This window comes from Gallus gallus, chromosome 2 (genome assembly GCF_016699485.2).
Source record: "Gallus gallus isolate bGalGal1 chromosome 2, bGalGal1.mat.broiler.GRCg7b, whole genome shotgun sequence".
NCBI lineage: Eukaryota > Metazoa > Chordata > Aves > Galliformes > Phasianidae > Gallus > Gallus gallus.
This window is the reverse complement of record NC_052533.1, coordinates 124,402,456-124,420,020: the sequence shown is the minus strand read 5'-3', so window position 1 is coordinate 124,420,020 and position 17,565 is coordinate 124,402,456. Positions and strand designations below refer to the sequence as shown.

General features: G+C 36.6%; 1 protein-coding gene across 14 annotated transcripts in view; it reads right to left on the bottom strand.

Annotated features, from left to right (window-relative positions):
* Positions 1–17,565, bottom strand: part of SLC26A7 (solute carrier family 26 member 7) — a 68,746-nt gene that overhangs the window by 50,075 nt on the left and 1,106 nt on the right. For 7 of the 14 annotated variants that reach the window (XM_025148037.3, XM_025148040.3, XM_025148033.3 and 4 more), the window contains exons 2-3: positions 11,471–11,768; positions 8,487–8,543 (exon numbers count right to left, since the gene is read on the bottom strand). In XM_025148037.3, coding sequence (XP_025003805.2) covers positions 8,487–8,543; positions 11,471–11,660 — 247 coding nt within the window. In that variant the 5' untranslated portion in view covers positions 11,661–11,768. Of the gene's footprint in view, positions 1–6,823; positions 8,451–8,486; positions 8,544–11,470; positions 11,769–11,920; positions 11,965–17,565 lie in introns of those variants that run through there. The other 7 variants (XM_046937890.1, XM_025148039.3, XM_046937892.1 and 4 more) reach the window with 5 other exon arrangements.

Here is a 17,565-nt window from a genome sequence, read left to right as displayed (position 1 = left end):
ATTAAAAAATAATAATAATAATAAAAAAATAATCCAGAGTTCATTCTCTTTAGGTGGCTGGGATTTTTTAATCCTTCAGTTGCTAACTGCTTTTTTCCTGTATTTTAAGCTGTAAGTCCAGAAACATAGAAAGTATTTTAATAGTATTTTAAAACAGATTTTAATAATATGGAGGGTGTCAAAGAGTATCTTTGCTTAAAGGCTTTCAGTGACAATGTAGAACATTTTAATTCAAGAGCTCCCTTCTTGAATTTGGATTTGAATCTGTGACAAAGAACAGTGGTGGGGGGAGCAACAAAATGCTGAAAGCCCACAAATGTCCAGGAGTCTGCAAAGCAGGCCCAGCATTTCATCAGTGAAACATTGTGAGGAGAAAAGCAGAGGGGAGGGGAGAGGGGGAGATACTATAAAACACAAAATTTGGATGCCTTCTTTCAAGCACAAACTGACTCTGTTGCTCTTCTGCCTTATAGTTAACACACCTACTCATCAGTTTTGCCTTTTTCTCCTCTTCAGTACACTGGTACCACAAACCAGAAAGATCTCTGAAATTACAGTTCTACGCATGTGTTCACATGACCAAGAGATGTAAAAGACAATTCTGACCCAAGAGCAACAGAAAAGGGTGTGCCTAAGGAGAATAAAACAGCACAGGAGAGAACTGTATGACCCTGTGCTAACAAAAATGAGCATAGGGAAAATGAGAGAGGCTGAAAAAAGAGAATGAGGCTTTTTAAGGTCTGTTCAGCACTGAATACCTCTTCCATTACAAATATTTTTCTAATAAAAATGAAAACAAAAACTTTGTAACTACTTACATAGTACTCACAGAAATACTCTATTCTTGCAAAAGTGCATGGTGAAAACTAATTTATTTTCCTTTCCAGAAAAGAACAGAGTAAGCAAAACCTGTATAACTTCAGCCATATTTTTATTATAAAAACATAACTGAAGTGAAATGACATCTCTGTGAGAGAGATATACGAGAAATCTACAAGATTCACTATGGAATGCCGAGCCAGTTGGATATTTATCAGTCATACTGGGAAGAGATCAATAAATGCTGGTTTAGTCAACTGGAAAAAATTCATTTTCAAATCCAAAAATTCCTAAATCACACACTGTGGAACAGTTGCATAATTCCTAGAGAAGTCACCTCTGCTAGTTCTTTAACACACTTTCTGCCTTGCGTTTTTTAAGTGCTTGGCTTCCACCAGAGATGATAAGGGAAGCACAAAAACTCCCTCTTCATTAGGAAGTGGTAACAATTTTGAAAGACATGATTTAAAGCAGAAATCACATTACATTCATATAATTTTTTACTTTGCAAATAAACTGTGTTAATATTGGACCTTGAAGTTCTCTGTATGAATCCACATGGTTCATTTTTAACAGGTTTTCACTCTAAGAAAATAATTCAAGAGGAGGTTAGCTTTGAAGATGTACAAAACAAAACTGGAGGTTACAGTAATATACCGCAGGCTAAGATAAAACACTTCCAAAAGTGGGACCATAGCTCTTTTACTATTCAATACTTCCATTTCTTACAGGCTTAAGAGCAGAGGACATTGTTTTTTCATCTCAGCATTTACAAAGAAAACAAAGGTTCAGCTACCACAAAATATTGTCACCATCTTGCTGCAGAAGTCAATTCCTTCCCCCTAGATGCGTTTACTTTGTTTTTATGTTTCCTAAAACAGTCTGAATCAGAAATGTTTGACAATTAAGGCCTGAATGCATTTGATCTAGCATAAACTGTACAAGTTTTGGATAGAGCACAAGAAGCAACACTGTCCTTGATCACAAACATAAAAACACTGCCAGCATCTCAGTTTAGCTCTCTGAATGATGCTGAGAGAGGTGCAACACAAACACTGCCATGTTCTGTGAAACTCCATGAAAGGTGCTACCCTGCCTAGCAAATACCATAATCCATAAAGGAATTCTGCTTTGCTCACAGGCTAGCTGCTGGGAAATACAGCTTGCCTGCAGGCAGACAATCTCAATATAAATCTGGCCACTATTTTTTTCCTGCATAGTGTTTTTGTTTGAATTTTCTAGAAGTGGTGGCTCATTCTCTTCAAGGTGAGGTCACTGCAATAAGGACAAAGCTCAAATTGCAGATTTGATTCCAGTCTTGGCCCTGCTTGTTGGCTTTATTTCCTGTTACTGAAGCACATCAATTGTGTGCAAGAGTAGAGGAAACATTAAAAAATAGAATTAGTAAAGACTTCAGGCTTTCTGATTAGACACATAATGTTCTAAAATTTCAAATACATTTTCAAAATATAAGCGGTCATATATTTCAGATCACTTCATTAATTTTCATATTAAAACTTGCTACAATGCATTCCATATGCTCAAGAACTAGTCAAAAGACATGAAACTTTTTAATTTTTTTTCACTCCAAATAGTTTTAATACTTAGATCATAAACAAGGATCTCACATAATCTTCACTAGTAATATGGAGAAGCCTTGATGGCAGGGACATTAAGGTTCGCATATAAGAATACAAATTTGATGGGAAGATACGCAAGCGAAGAATGAAAAATAAGGTCAAATACAGTACATTAATACTGTGAATCTTTTTATTTTAACTGAATTCTTATCATAAGATAACATTTGTTTGGTGCTTTTTAATTGAAAATCATGCTGTCTGGCTAGCACCAGAATAACAATCATGATTTGTCACATTGGAAAGCAAGAGATGCAGTACCTCTACTGGTAACCAACAAACACAGTTAACCATAGAATAGCAAGCTCGCTGCAAATAGAAATAAGCCCATGTCCCATGACATGAGAAAGTTCTCTATGTTTGTTAATTTGATAGTTTCTGTTAACTACACTGCTAAAACCAGACTCAAAACAAACAAAAATATTTTCAATTAAAAAAAACTATGAAGTGTCATAATACAACCAATGAGTTAACAATTATCTGCAACTAGAAGAAAAAGGCTTGTGATACATACATATGCTGAAAGCAAAACTATACCATGTCTTTTTAGATCTGCGAACCAAACTAATCAGGGAGTAGGAAAAGTAGCAAGTCTACACTTCATCTGTGGAGCTTCAAAATTTTCATCATCTACTATTTAAGTGAAAAGTTACACACTTAATAGATTTTCTGTCACATATACATTCAAAACCTTTTGGAATTGTAAACTTTTCTTAAATGTGACTATATTAAGATGGCTAAACTTCAAGTATAAGGAACCCAAAACAACACAAGTACATCTTTTCCACCCAAAATGCTATATGCAATCTTGAACTGTCTCTGATCCTTCAAAAAAAGACAATTTCTTCCCTTGTTGGTAAAGCTGAATTATGTAATAGAGATTATATTCCCTGTAGGTGCCCTGAAATATAGAATTAACACACATTAAAGGAGCCTCCTATCAAACCCCCTTGGAAAACCAGCAAATTAGACAAATTTATATCATAAGTTTTAATTTATGACTCCAGACTTGTTAATTTTTACTGAGTTAAGAAAAAAAAAATCATGTAGAATATTTTAAATACTATATTTCATAACCATTTCTTAACACAAACCTACAGTTCTGAAAGATTATTCGGCACTGGCTTGTTAAAATGCATCAGCACAAAATGATCCTATGGAAATAATATTTTCCTCCAAAAAATTGGAAGCTCAGTATTGGTTCTCTCAATGGAACATAAATATAACATATGCTTGCAAGATCTCTGTTTGTTTATTGGCATCATTCGCTGTGACTACACAAATGGATTGTACCTTCTTCCTGACTTATTTAATGACAAAGAGCTAAAAGTCATTCCTTATTTCTTCTGTCATTGAACATTTGAGAAAAATGAAGAATTTAAAAGCAAAATGTGAGAGTAGATTCTGCCTACTATAATCCTACTATAAATCTTTAAGAGACCACAAAGTATTGAGTTACTGACCATCCATTTTTTTAAGGGATGCTTCAGTGCAGCGTATTTTCTAGCAACAGACCTTTAACCTGCAGGGAATTAAGTATCTTAGTTGTATTAATCATACAGTATCTGAAATGCAACTCTCCACATCTGCTGTCTGATAATTTCATTGAAGGTATATTTCAGAAAGCACAGTTCTACTCTGTTATTATGCACATCTCCAGATACTGATACTTGTATCTTTCTGATAAAAAGGTCTCCTTTTGATCAAAAGATACGATATCCAAGTATCATAGCAGTAGAAATAAGTAGACTGTGTGACTCAGTTATGAAGTCATTATTCAAGATATCTTGATGTTTCTATATGCAACAAAGTTTTGATATACCCAAGAACAGACAGAAAGAAAATCTAGTATATTTTTTCTTTCTAATAGAGCTCCTAGAAGAAAACAAAAAGAGAGAAAAGGGAGAGAAAAGGGGAGAGAAAAGGGGGAGAGAAAAGGGGGAGAGAAAAGGGGGAGAGAAAAGGGGGAGAGAAAAGGGGGAGAGAAAAGGGGGAGAGAAAAGAGAAAAAAAGAGAAAAAAAAGAGGAAAAAAAGAAAAAAGAAAAAAGGAAAAAAGAGCTTTGACATAAGCAGAGATTAAAGGTTTAGACTTATTTAGGATGAATTTGACACAATATCTGAACATCACAGAGACTTTATAAATTACTGTACTGAGAATCCTACAAAGTATTGTGCACTGGTCAGCACGCATGAACAACATGGAGAACATGGCTATCTCATGAAGAACATGGCTATCTCCAAAATAAAATGAAATACGTATTCTTAAAAAGTATTTTTTATTTATCTATAAAGATTATTATTACAGGGAGATGGCTCTGCATCTAAGTATAAACTAGGAGGTAGCCTTTTGAGAAGAATCAGCACTATGGAGAAAGAAAGGCCAATCATGACTGAAAAGACAAACCTTAACAGAGATGAATCAAACTTTATGAAACCTGTTAAGAAGACACCTATCTGGAAAAACTGGTGGTCAAGGATCTCAGCACTAACAGTTTTCTTGAGCTCTGTGATCTAGAAGATTAGAGGTGAAGTCATTTCTTTCTCCATGGAGTCAACACTCCCTGGCTTTGTTAGTCCCTGTCCATGGTGCTCAGGCACCTCTCAAGCACCAGAATGGCACATCTGCACAGTTCATCTGGCCACACTAACACAGGTCTACCTTTTCTGGTAGGCTCCAGAGGTTTCACAGGTCATTCAGAAGCTGAATTTCCATTTCTAGCATTCTGTAAGACCGATATACATTAGCACATGTAATTTGAAGAGTCTTAGCAGACATTAGAAATGAAAATACTGCATGTACAGCAACATCGGTTCCTTATTCCTGTGCTGGAAAGCTGTAGAAATAGGAAACACTGTCCCTCATTTACTAACTAATATGTTACATTTCATTATCAGCTTACATAATTATTTTTTGTATGGGAGAACTATAACAAAGCTCAGATGGAGACTTTCTTCCACAAATCATTTATGAGTTACATGGATTCTCCAATGTATTCTCTAGGAAACTTTTCTGCTTCTGTTGCCAAATATGCTTATTCAATTTCATCTACACATGCTATTTGTATGCCAGATGTGCATTTGCAAGATAGATCTGCTCCTTAATAAAATGATTAGCTCCAGTTAGTCTGCTCAGAGTGTATTTACATCTACATTTATGGCCAGAACCCAGGGGAAAAAAAACAAAAAAACAAAAAAAATCACCACCCCCACAAAAACAAAAGACCACAAAACAAACAAACAAACAAACAACAACAAAACAGCAACCATCACCCTTGAGAAGATACAACTGAGGTTCCTCCATGGAAAGCTGAAAAAAATTTTTGGCATTGTGCCTTCCAAAACACTGGGCAACTATTCTGGAATGCATCAAGGCAGTATAGTCTTTTTTTTTTTTTTTAAACAAGGTCTCCAGCCAGTGTTTAAGAATTAGTTGTTCACCAATAAATCCAACTCAAGACTAAATTAACTTTAATTAAAAAATACAAACCACGCCAATCCTCGGTGAGTTATTATTTTATTATTGGACTTGAAGAATGTAAATGTTGGCAGGAATAACAATGCTGATTTCATCAGATGCCATGTATGTATTTCACTTTTAGAAGAAACATGCCTCAAGGGCCCTCCCCACCCTCTCACCCCCCAGAAAACAGAGCCCACTAAAACCAAATTAAGCCAAAGCATTTCTTTCTCATGATAGGTCATAGGAAAGCCAGCTACTGTATAACACTACATACAAATTCTGTATGAAGTGTATCAGTGTGCTAGCTGACTATAGAATATATATATTTTAAACTTCTGCTAAAAATTAAAGTCCAAATTTTATAACCACATATTTTCAGGTGGATAACTTTTGACTATGTGCAGTATACACAGATGGGTACAACTTTATTTCAAAACTAATGTCATAGTGTTTATGAATTCAGCCAAATATCAAGAAATTAGCAAGATAAAGATGAAATCATAAATATGGGGGGAATCTGTGGGATTTGTTTTATTTGCTTTCATTTATTTTAGAAAAGCACTTAATTTATCAATAAACATATGTCAATTTAAGATTTCCCTTTTTTTTTTGAGCAGCAGGTGTCACAAGGCACCAAACTTGTGAAGGAATCTCCTTGTGCATTGTGTTCTGATTTTTATAACTGGCAAATGTGTACTTTGCTGCATCAACAAATGAAATTATTTGATAAAGACATGCATCATATCCTGATATTTCAATTGACTGTTTTTAGATTTAAAGTCATGCTATTTTAAATTCATGCTATTTTATGAATTTAAATTCATTTTATGAATTTAAATTCATGCTATTTTATAGTCATTTATGTGCTGCAGTTGTACTTAAATGTCTCTCAACTCTTGTACTTACCCATCTGATAAGGAGCACAGTCATCTACCTTTTCAGCTTTCAACTGATATGTGTAACACACTTAAATCTTCTCCCAGATACAATCTTTATTTTTACGATCCTCCTCCCAGCCTTTTCCTACAGAAGTTTGAAGTTACCTTCCATGAACACAAGCAACCAGAATTATATATTTCAAGATAAAAATGTATCAAGTCATCACGTTCTTTTCACCTTTTGATCTCCCTAATACTTTATTTTTTCAAATAAGTTAATAATTTTCCAGCAGTTTATAAAAACTACCCCTAACTATGAGCATCGGTGCATTTATCTTTAGATTGTGTAGATGTGAAGCAAAACCTTACCTCTGAAATGAGTTGTAGAATCAATTGCTCTCCTACCCATTATTGTTACACATGCAAATATTATTTTTTTCCCATTAAAGGGAAATACACCTTTATTGCTTGCATCTGGTCCAGTCTCTGATCCAAACTGCACACTTGTAACTGGGATGCAACACTACACCCGCTACTATCATATCATAGAACATTATTCCAAATTTGACAGAATCTTTAAAGGGTAAGGCTTCTTCAGTTGTTAATCAGAACACTTAATTTTCACATGATATCATGTTCTAACCAGAGTACTCTGCTTTACACTTCAGACACATCTGTGTCCCCTAATTATATAGAGAACTGACATTCCTAAATAAGTTATGTACCCTAATATACATATTCAAACAGACTATAACTATGAACTCAGCTGCATGACCGGGGGTACATTTGCATTGCCTTTTTCTGACAAACTCAGATCGACATTTTTGCAGACCATGGCAGTCAGAGAAGCTTGATGACGGGTTGCAGTATTACCTACATGGCTTGTAGATGACAGCCTGTGTAGACAGTATATGAAACAATCAAAAACGCAATACAATACAGTACACAATAGCAATCCAAAGACATAAAATGAGATGGGTATGTAATTGCATAATTCAAGTAGTGAAAGAAGCCACAAAGGTATTTGTTTGACAAGACAAGACTAGATGAAGGATTGGAAAATGGATTAATCAGAGATAGACCAACAGCTTGGTAATGAATAAATGATGCCAGGAAAGATCACCTATGAAAGGCCTTGAAAGTAAAGATGAATTACTTGCCTAGTGCAATAAAAAGTTAGCAGAGACTGAAAATGAGCTAAGCAGGTACATTCTGGACTGATGTGTCTTGGCTATAGTACATGTTCAGGAGGCTACAGAAAGCAGGAATGACAGGCTTATGAGATTTAGCTGCATGAAAAGACTACAGCATAATGCATCTTAATATTATCATGCAAGAAAACTTGGGAAAATTCAAATAGTGCTTGATCAGAATACACTTTTTCTCCAAGTAGATGAAATCCAGGTTACATGAAAAAACCAAAAGCAAAATTCCGGTGTTAACGTGTCAGGTTAATGGATGGGATACAGGAAAGACAAATAAGACCTATCTTAAACTTTTTTTAAACACAGTTTATTACCCACAATGCCACAGTTTAATGGCCTGGAAAACACATCACCTGAATTCTACATCACCTGTGCTTACACCTGAGCCAGTCTCCTGTTAAACTCCCCTAATCTAATCAATATAATCTTCTCAGTAACACCCATTAACCTTAACAAAGTAGATGCCTGGATTCATATGAATCATACCTGGGGTGGGTTGGCTCTGGCCAGAAGCTAAATATCCCGCGCCTCTTGTTTGCTCATCTGATGGACAGGGGAAGGAATCAGAAAATTAAAAATGAGAAAACTTGCAGGATAACATAAAGACAGCTTAATAAGTGAAGGAAATAGAGAACCAACCAAACACATGCAAAGCAATGTAAAGCCAATTGTTTGCTACCTCCAAGAAGATCAAACACCCTAAGTTTCACTATAACTTACAACTACATCTCCATTAACTTCTAAAGAATGCAAGAACAGCTTCCTGACAACTACAGTGAAGAACAATTTCATTTTGGAAAGAAAAAAAAAATATTAGGAACTTCTAAATAATCTACATGGAGACAGTAATTGCATTTGTGTGCATGGGAGAGGAACAACGTATAAAACAGAAACAAAACTCTTCACGTTGATGGAGTATTAATGAGTTTTAAAAGGGAAATGAAGTGCTAGTCTGAGAAGCAAATGGAGGATTTATTTGTTAATTTACAGATTTGTTTCTCTAGTCTATCAAAAATAGATTTTTCAGAAAGACAGACAAATTAGTAATTACCAAAACATAAAAACTCAAATTTCTTAACTATCTGTGAAAGTATGCAGCAAGCTTCAAGATGAGGAGACAATGTTTGTTATAGATTCTAACGCTATTTTTCAGCCTTAGGTACCAGAGTAAGAATAATGATTCTGTGTTTGAAAAATGAGGTGTTGAGGGATGTGTTATTAAGTAATAGTTTTGTGCTGTTGAACTAATGAAGCCTAGTTTTTTTTGTTGGTTTAGACTTAAGGTTGACTGGCTTTGCAGTCTGAGACAATGCAAGCTTCTGCTGAATCTTTCCAGCAATTAGAGTATTTGAAGTTTCCATTATCACTTTTTGAAATTCATAGGGTCTATTTTCACTGTCCATGTAATTTATAGAAACATAATTAGCTTGGATATCTCCTTCTCTTCTGCTCAATTAGCAAAAAGACTCTAACATTAAAGGACATGCATAGAGACTGTAGAAGTATTGTTTCAATAGGTAAATAGAAGACTTTGGCAGTGAATTCTGAGGCCCATTAATTAAGATTAACCTGGCATTTTTTAGCAGGCAAGAAAACAACTACAGGAACACACAGAGAAGGACTGCTTGTTTTCAGTCATGACTTGGTGTGAGCCCTCATTCTTCAGAAATGCCAAGCAGCATATCGTGGTAATCTCATTATTTTCCTTCCCATCTTTCTACCTTCTTCTGTCTTGCCTCTCCTACTTATGAATTGGATGAGTGGCAGTAGCTCTATAAAATGTTGTCCAAAATAAAAAGCGTCATAAGAACAGCTATTCTGAACCACCCTGTACATCACTCACTGAAAACATTGTATGATGGTAATCGTAAGGCTTACAGCACCGGTAAAAGAGTTACTGCAGCAAGTTCTAGAGAAGCACATTGTGCTCAAGTAACACCACAAACATGATAAAGTATTCTGGTATCCAGCTCTCCTCCTTTTCCATAACCTAAAATGAAAACGTGAAGAAGCAGTGAGGAGAGGGAAAGGAAAAAGGTCAATAGAAGGAAAGAGTTTCAATATAGTCTTTTTGAAAAAGTGTAAGATTATGTCTAGATTTCATAAAAATAATACAGAAAAGCAATATTCTCTATCTTCATTAGATCTTCTCAAATGCATCTGTCACATTAAATTGCTTTTTAGTACAAGACTCAAACAAGAAAGTTCTATCGAAAACTGCTAGCATGATAGATTGCTATTTTTTATGAATTTCAACATACTGTTTTAAAAGTTTTAATTACAATTATAGTAAAGGCACATACTAGTGAAATTGGATCCTTTACAGTGTTATAGTATTAAGGTTCTTAACATCCAATCATGCCAATGCAGATGTTACTAATTACCTTGGAAGCACAAATACTTATCCAAGCCAGTTGTTTTCAGCTGCAGCATAATTCAGTTAAAGTAGTGCTTATGATTTAACAACATAAATGATAGTTAAGCATAGCCAGTATGGAGAATTGTTAAGAAATTACATATATATGTATAGTTCACATAAAGGAAGGAATTGAAATTTATCTGAGGCAGACAAGCAGCTGGGACTATCTGAGAAAAGTATAAGACCTCTAAAGAGGTGACACTACAAAAGACATTGAAAACAGACCAGAGCATTCATTTCCCAGTAGCAACCACTTTGGAGACTCAGATTGCTGGGACTTTTGTTTTCTGCAGGTCATTCTGCAGAGTTGTGTTTCTAGGAGTTTTTCCTTTTTCTTTTTAATTTTTATGTTTATGAAGCCAAATAGAGTCTAGCTCCACCTCACTCTGGACTGCTGCTTGACAAGAGAAGTGATAGCTAATGTAATACAGCACTAAATCAACACAGAAGCAGAAATATGCAAGCTGTGTATGCACACACTCTCTCGTGGTTCATGTCTCTGACAGAAGTGCCCTTTTAGTACAAAACACTGTTATCTTTTACTGCTGTGCACTGGGCTTCCACACGTAATAATATAATCACAATGATTACTCCTGAGCAGATTTTCTTAAAATGCAGATAACACGTAGATATATTACAATGCAATTACCACGTAGATGCACTTTATTTTTCATGAGAAATAGGGAAATGTGGTCACGTAGTTGGTAAAATCTTGCATGTAATCATATGCTGTGTGAATACAGTTAATGCTTCCTTATTTCTTGTATTAAGTCTGAAAAATTGTCAAAGGGATGGGATGTAGAGGAAGTTTTGGTTCACAGAAATCTATTCAAATAACATTGTGTATTTCCATCCGCACATGTATATACATGAGAGTTAAGAATTTTTCTTGTATTTTTATTTAGATCAAATCTACTTTTGATAGGTAAGAATATAAGCTGTCTTAACCAATGTTTTAAGATAATATGAACAGGAGGAGGGTATAAAAGAAAACCAGACAAATCCAGCAGGATTGGATTTCAAGATATGAGTCTCAGAAGTTTAACTGTACCTTGAGTCACCTGCTGGATGGCCAGCATCATCCCAGACACTGCATCAGGAACCAGGTTTTCCTTCCAATCGTAGATGGGCACCCACTCCAAGATGGGCAGCCGCCTCACGCACCACTCCTTGACATCTTCACAGCGAACGGCCCGGATCTTCCCCCACACTGTACTCCTTCTCCTCTCTGCCCCCGCCATCACCAAAACCCCCAAAAGAAGTTCCTCGTGCAGAAGAATGGGCGGCTGAGAAACCGCCCCAATCTGGGTCGTTCTCCAGGTTTCTTCTGAGGATTTGTGGTTCCAAGACTACAGGAAAAAATTAAATAATAATAATAAAAAAAACAACACAGAAGCACTCACATTTTCTGCAGCTGTGCTCTCAGTATGCTCAATAAAAACACTTGCTAAATGCCATAATCGTTAGAACAGCCACGTAAAGCACTCAGAGCAAAGCTCACATTTTCAGCTCGTCTCCTCTCCTGTCAGTTTGTGGCTTTCCCCCGTCACCTCCTGCTTTATATTCGGGCAGTGCTGTGCTTTTGGCCTCCGTCCAGCGGGAATGTGAGGCACAGCGGGGCGAGCGCTCGCCAGGGGCTGCGTGGTGCCAGGAGAGGTGCCGGACTTGGGGACATCTCAGGGCCATTTCAGGGTCACACCAGAGCCAGTGCTGCACTGAGGTCAGGGATGGAGCTTAGTTCCATCAGTCCTGCTGCCTCTACGGGGCAGTAATTTTGGTCGAGAAATAAATTCTTGCACTGAGCATACAAGTACAAAGGGATTAGCGTGCAGAAGAAGTCTAAGTGTCAACACGCTTAAATGCTTCGCTCTATACGGAACAAGGGCACAGGGGAGCTGGAGTGTCTGTACCTCTAGATACCAAAAAAACCCTCAGATCAAAATCTGAGATCCGTTACCTGTGTGAAAGTGCCCTCTCGAACACTGTTCCACACTAAGCAATAAAAATAAATATACCGTTATATATTTTAGTTGTACTCATATAAATTAATTTAGATTTTAATGTTTAGATTAAGATGAACAAAACTGAAGCATCATTTCTGATTCTGATATTCTGCTCAAAACACTCATTTAAAATGAGATCTCAATTCTCATTTCAGATAAAAGCTGTTTCAGAGTCCTTGAAATTATAGAAAAACATTACGATAAATTTAAAATGGCAAATAAAAGTGTTTAAATTTCATTTTTAGTCTGTTAACTCAATCTCCCAATATTCTGAAGCCTGACTCATTTTTTTTAACTGCTGGCATTGGTGGTTCTGAAACAAAGATCCAATTTTGGAAATATTTAGTTATACACTTAACTTTTTAGATTTAATCGGAGCTTAATATAACTTAACTAGTCTCCTGAATATTACCAAAATGGTTTCTTATAATGTATATTATAAGAAGGCATAAAAGCTCCACTTCAGTTTTTCTTATTCTGAATTTTATTACATCTCCCATGTTGTGTCAGTACAGATCACTGATAATAGATAGATAATAGATCTGTGCATATTTTCAAATGACCAGAAGTGGACAGGAATCCTCCTAGCTACAGAGCCAAGATCTTCTGTCTGCCAAGAGCTGCTCAGTTTTGATTACACATTCAGTACCTCTAACTGTAATAGCATTTACTAAGCAAAAATGCACGTAAATACATTTCTACACATAGATATGCATGTACAAAATGTGAGTACTGATGTAAGATGGACTAATCCTAATTTAATAAAAATCATGCTTCCCTAGGAGCTATGAATGAGTATTTTGAAACAGACAGAAAAATACCGCATTATGAAAGCAAAGATTTGTGATTAAAAACACAAGAATATCATCCCCAATCTTTGGGTTTCTCGTGTCAAATGCTGAAGCTGTTTGAGAGTCTGTAATTGAGATTTTCCCACCAGGTATTTGCAGAGTCAGTAAATTTGGACAGTTTTGTCAATTCCAGATTGATATCTGAACTCCTAGGATTAGCCGTGTCAACAGAGTTTTGTCCACCTCCAATAACAAGGGATGGTTTCTCTCTCAATGGCTGTGTGCATGCATGAATGCAAACATCTTACAGCTAATGCTTGAAAATAAACACTGCTAGATGGACACAGACAGAATTGCACATGCAGTGTCCTTGGGATGTCCATGCTGGTGTGGTATCTGTGTGGAAATTTGATTTTACTCCAGCAATTGCTTTGACGAGTAAAAGACAGATTGAAGTATCATTAAATCTGAAGTTGATCAACATCACCACCAGTCATGGAAAACATTGTTCCTCATTGTAACTCTGTAATTAATTAAGTGTTCATACCAATGCCACAAAGCAATACATCATTTACAACAGCACAGACAAAGAAATCAAATTTTTTTAAGGGATGGCAGATGCACAGGTGCACAAAGCAGAAAACCTCCTTACTACAAAGTAGTGCAACCTTAAGGAATCATCAGCAAACTCATCTGTTCTTTTGTAAAACACATTACCCTAACTGAAACACATACTGTACCATATCAAACAAACATTTTCAGACCAGGTGGCCTTCATTAACCTATAAACCTGTGATCTATAAGCCCCTGAAGTACACAAACATGTCATTCTTTAAACTATATTACAATGTCTACCAGGACTGTAAGAGCCTCTCCTTCCTGAAACAGGTACATAAAACATAGTTCTATGGAATACTAAAGAATAAGCATGAGAAATCTTTCATTTTATGCATCATATCAGTGATGCATACAATAGTGATGCATACAGTTCATACAGAAATGTGTAAGGCTGGCTGCTTACAGTTAGCTTTTTTGATGGTCTTCAATTGCTAACACCTGTTATCAAGCGACTACATTGTTTTTCTGGAAAATACACTGTAGTATTATTCTAATAGTGGACATACATACAGTGCTGAAAAAATAACTACATAAGTTGAAATTTACAATACAGATATTATAAAAGGGAAAAAAAAGTACTGCAATAGAAGTTTGGTGGGCTTCTCAAGTGGCTGGGAGGAGAGTGCTGAAAAACAGAACAAGACTAAGGCTGTGGAAAGAATCCATGCCTTCAGAAATGTGTTCCTGGATTCTGAGCATTTATATAAAAAAAATAACAAAACAACCAACAAGTTATCAACCATATATTACACAAAGTATTAAACTGGGCCGCAGAAGCTGCATCCCTTTAAGTATCCTAGTCATTACCAATGAAATTTAATAAACGTCACCTCTAACATTTTGGTGTCAAAACAAAATATACTTCACAAAGTCCAAAGCTTCCTAATGCATGTTTCAAAATCAGAAGAAATGCTTTTATTTGCAGTGAAGTTTAAGGATACTCCTGACTTCAAATACTTAAATGTGGGTATCGATTGAAAAAGATAAGATCCTAGCCCTTCACACAAGAGACTAAGCCAAAACCTGATCCCTTCATCATGCAGCACACTCAGGAGACACTGAGGCTTGACACAGTGTGAGGAACTGAAGTTATTACAAGATAAAGGTGAACCTCCAGGCAGCACAGACGTCGGGTCCTGACCCACACGGCTTGGGCTCAGCTTCAGGATCTTGCCTGGAAATGGGTTTTCAGCGCTCTCTAATTATGTCGTGCTTTACAAAGCTGTGCGAAGCAACACTGACATCCAGTGTCTTTGTTCGGTATTTTTCTTCTATTTTTGCAAGGCTTGAGAGCACTGGCTAGACCAAATTGTTTCACTGCATGATGGTTTTTGAACTGCGTAACTTTAAGTATACAGCTTAATAACGCAGTATGGTAAAAATCACAGCAGTAGAAGTACTCTCCATTGCATTTAAAATGAATTTACCGGTCAGAAATTGAAGACCAGGGATAAATTAGCAAGTACTGAAACAGGAGCTCCTTGTGCTCAGTTACAGACTGCTCTCAATGAGTCTAATAAATGAAAAATGCAAGCACAGAACAGGCAGACAATTTTATTGCGTGACCATTCTCTTAAATTCCACTCCTGCTCTGTTACAACTGTCTGCTAATAACGTGCTATGCAGCTGCTAATGAAGAAAAAAATAGTATGAATATGAAGTGATATTGAATTATTTTAGAACATCTAAAATGAGACACTTAACAGCACCTGTCTCTTATGAAAAACGTCTGTAAAAAAAAATCTCACTTTTTTCTTCTCTCTTAAGATTGCATCTGGCAGCCATTGGAAGGTAAATTTTCCTTCAAAATAGTAGAAAATGGTTATTATTTCTTTTTAACCTAAGAGTAAGGTCACCAAATGAGCTGTAAATTGAGTTTTGTGAACTCCCACATTTGACAGAGAACTTGTCTTTATAGCCAAAATACGAAAATATGTATATGCATCAATACAATGACATCAAACACAGAAGCATTTTGTGGTAACCTCTAACCTTGACGTTGTAGGACACACACACACACACACACACACACAAAAAGCAGGTTGATAAAACACTTGAGTCACAAACGTTTTGTTATTTTGCCTACTGAAATGTTCAGTGACGGAGACGGAGCACTGGCACAGGCTGCCCAGAGAGGTTGTGGAGTCTCCTTCACTGGAGATATTCAAGACCCAGCTGGATGCCTACATGTGCAGCCTGGTCTAGGGAGCCTGCTTTGCAGGGGGGTTGGACTCGATGATCTTTAGAGGTCTCTTCTAGTCCCTACAATTCTGTGATTCCACACAACAGATGAAGAACACTTCAGATTTGGACGCAAATAGCCCCAAGTTGAAGCAACATTTTTTCACTTCAAACTTTGCTGGCTGGCTGTGAGCAGAGGCTCAATGGCTTCAGTTCTAGCTTTGATCTCCAGAGAACGAGGTTCAAAGCCTCTGTTCACTACAAATCTTCTTCCATTTAAGATCACTAGGTGCTAAGCATTTAAACTTCTTGAAGAAGTATCCATCCAGAAGTATGGGAGATTTGTCCTGGGTCCCAGCCTACCCATGGCTGTGGGACATCAAGGCACTGATGCATTGGGAAGACCAAGTCCGACCTCCCATGGCAGAGCTTGCTGGAACTGGGGTACAGCAGCCTTGCCAGCTAGATAAGCTGGAGATAGGCCTAAAATGTAACTGTTCATATGGTACAACACACTGTTCCCAAGCCTTCAAAGGACTCGTACATCCAGTTACTTTCTACCTGAGTAATATAATGTTCTCATTACTTACAAAACATTTGTGTTCACTGACTTAGAAAAGAATTATCTGGAAACAACTATCATGAAACAAGCATTCCTGAAGAATTTTATCTTCAGATATCCTTAATGTCATAGATACATTTAGGGGAGGAAGGTCCTCCATAGGCCAGCTAATCAAAATACTTCTTCAAATATGAGATAATTGCAATGTCAGATCAAGTCGCTCAGGACCTTGTTCAGGAATGTTTTGAAAACCTCTGAGGATGGATATTTTCTAATGCTTTACCTCCCACTGCATTTAATGTTAACTTTTATATCAACCAACAGCATGTGTTGATTCCAAGCCTTCAGACACAAAAAGTTTATTTAAGGACAATGGAACAAACTTCAGTTTTGGTCTTGGATCCTCAGCAATGCGTGACTAAGAAGGGCTGCACTCAGTGCCACAGCCACTGTGAGCCTGTGGGCATGCTAAAACCAGGAAAACCTTAACTGCCATTAGGATCATGAACAAACAGATCAATAAAATGAATTTCACAGAAGAGGAAAAGAATGCTCAAACATGACATTGATGCCCTTTTGCTTCAAAAATAGTGCAGAAGGATCCACTTTCCTGTTGCATCCTCAGGGTTACCATGTCTTCCCCAAAAGACATACTAAATTAAATAGTATGAACAATGCAGAAAGTTTTACCTCTCTACTTCTCTGTACTGAGTGCTACATGGTCTTATAACAGAGGGATAGACTATTAAATTGAATATTATTCCAATTTTTGAAGCCTTCCTTCAAAAGTAAATTTTTGCTGTGACGGTGTTACAGATAAGTTACTGCTCGCTGAAGAATGAGCAATATTTTACCACCAGATGCTTCAGCACATGAAATCCTTTATTTTGCATCCCATGATAATCTTATCACACTCCTCCTTCTCTGTGTAAAAGCCTCTAAATGCCTCATTTCTACCCACCTTACTATACAATGTGCCACGGCTACACAT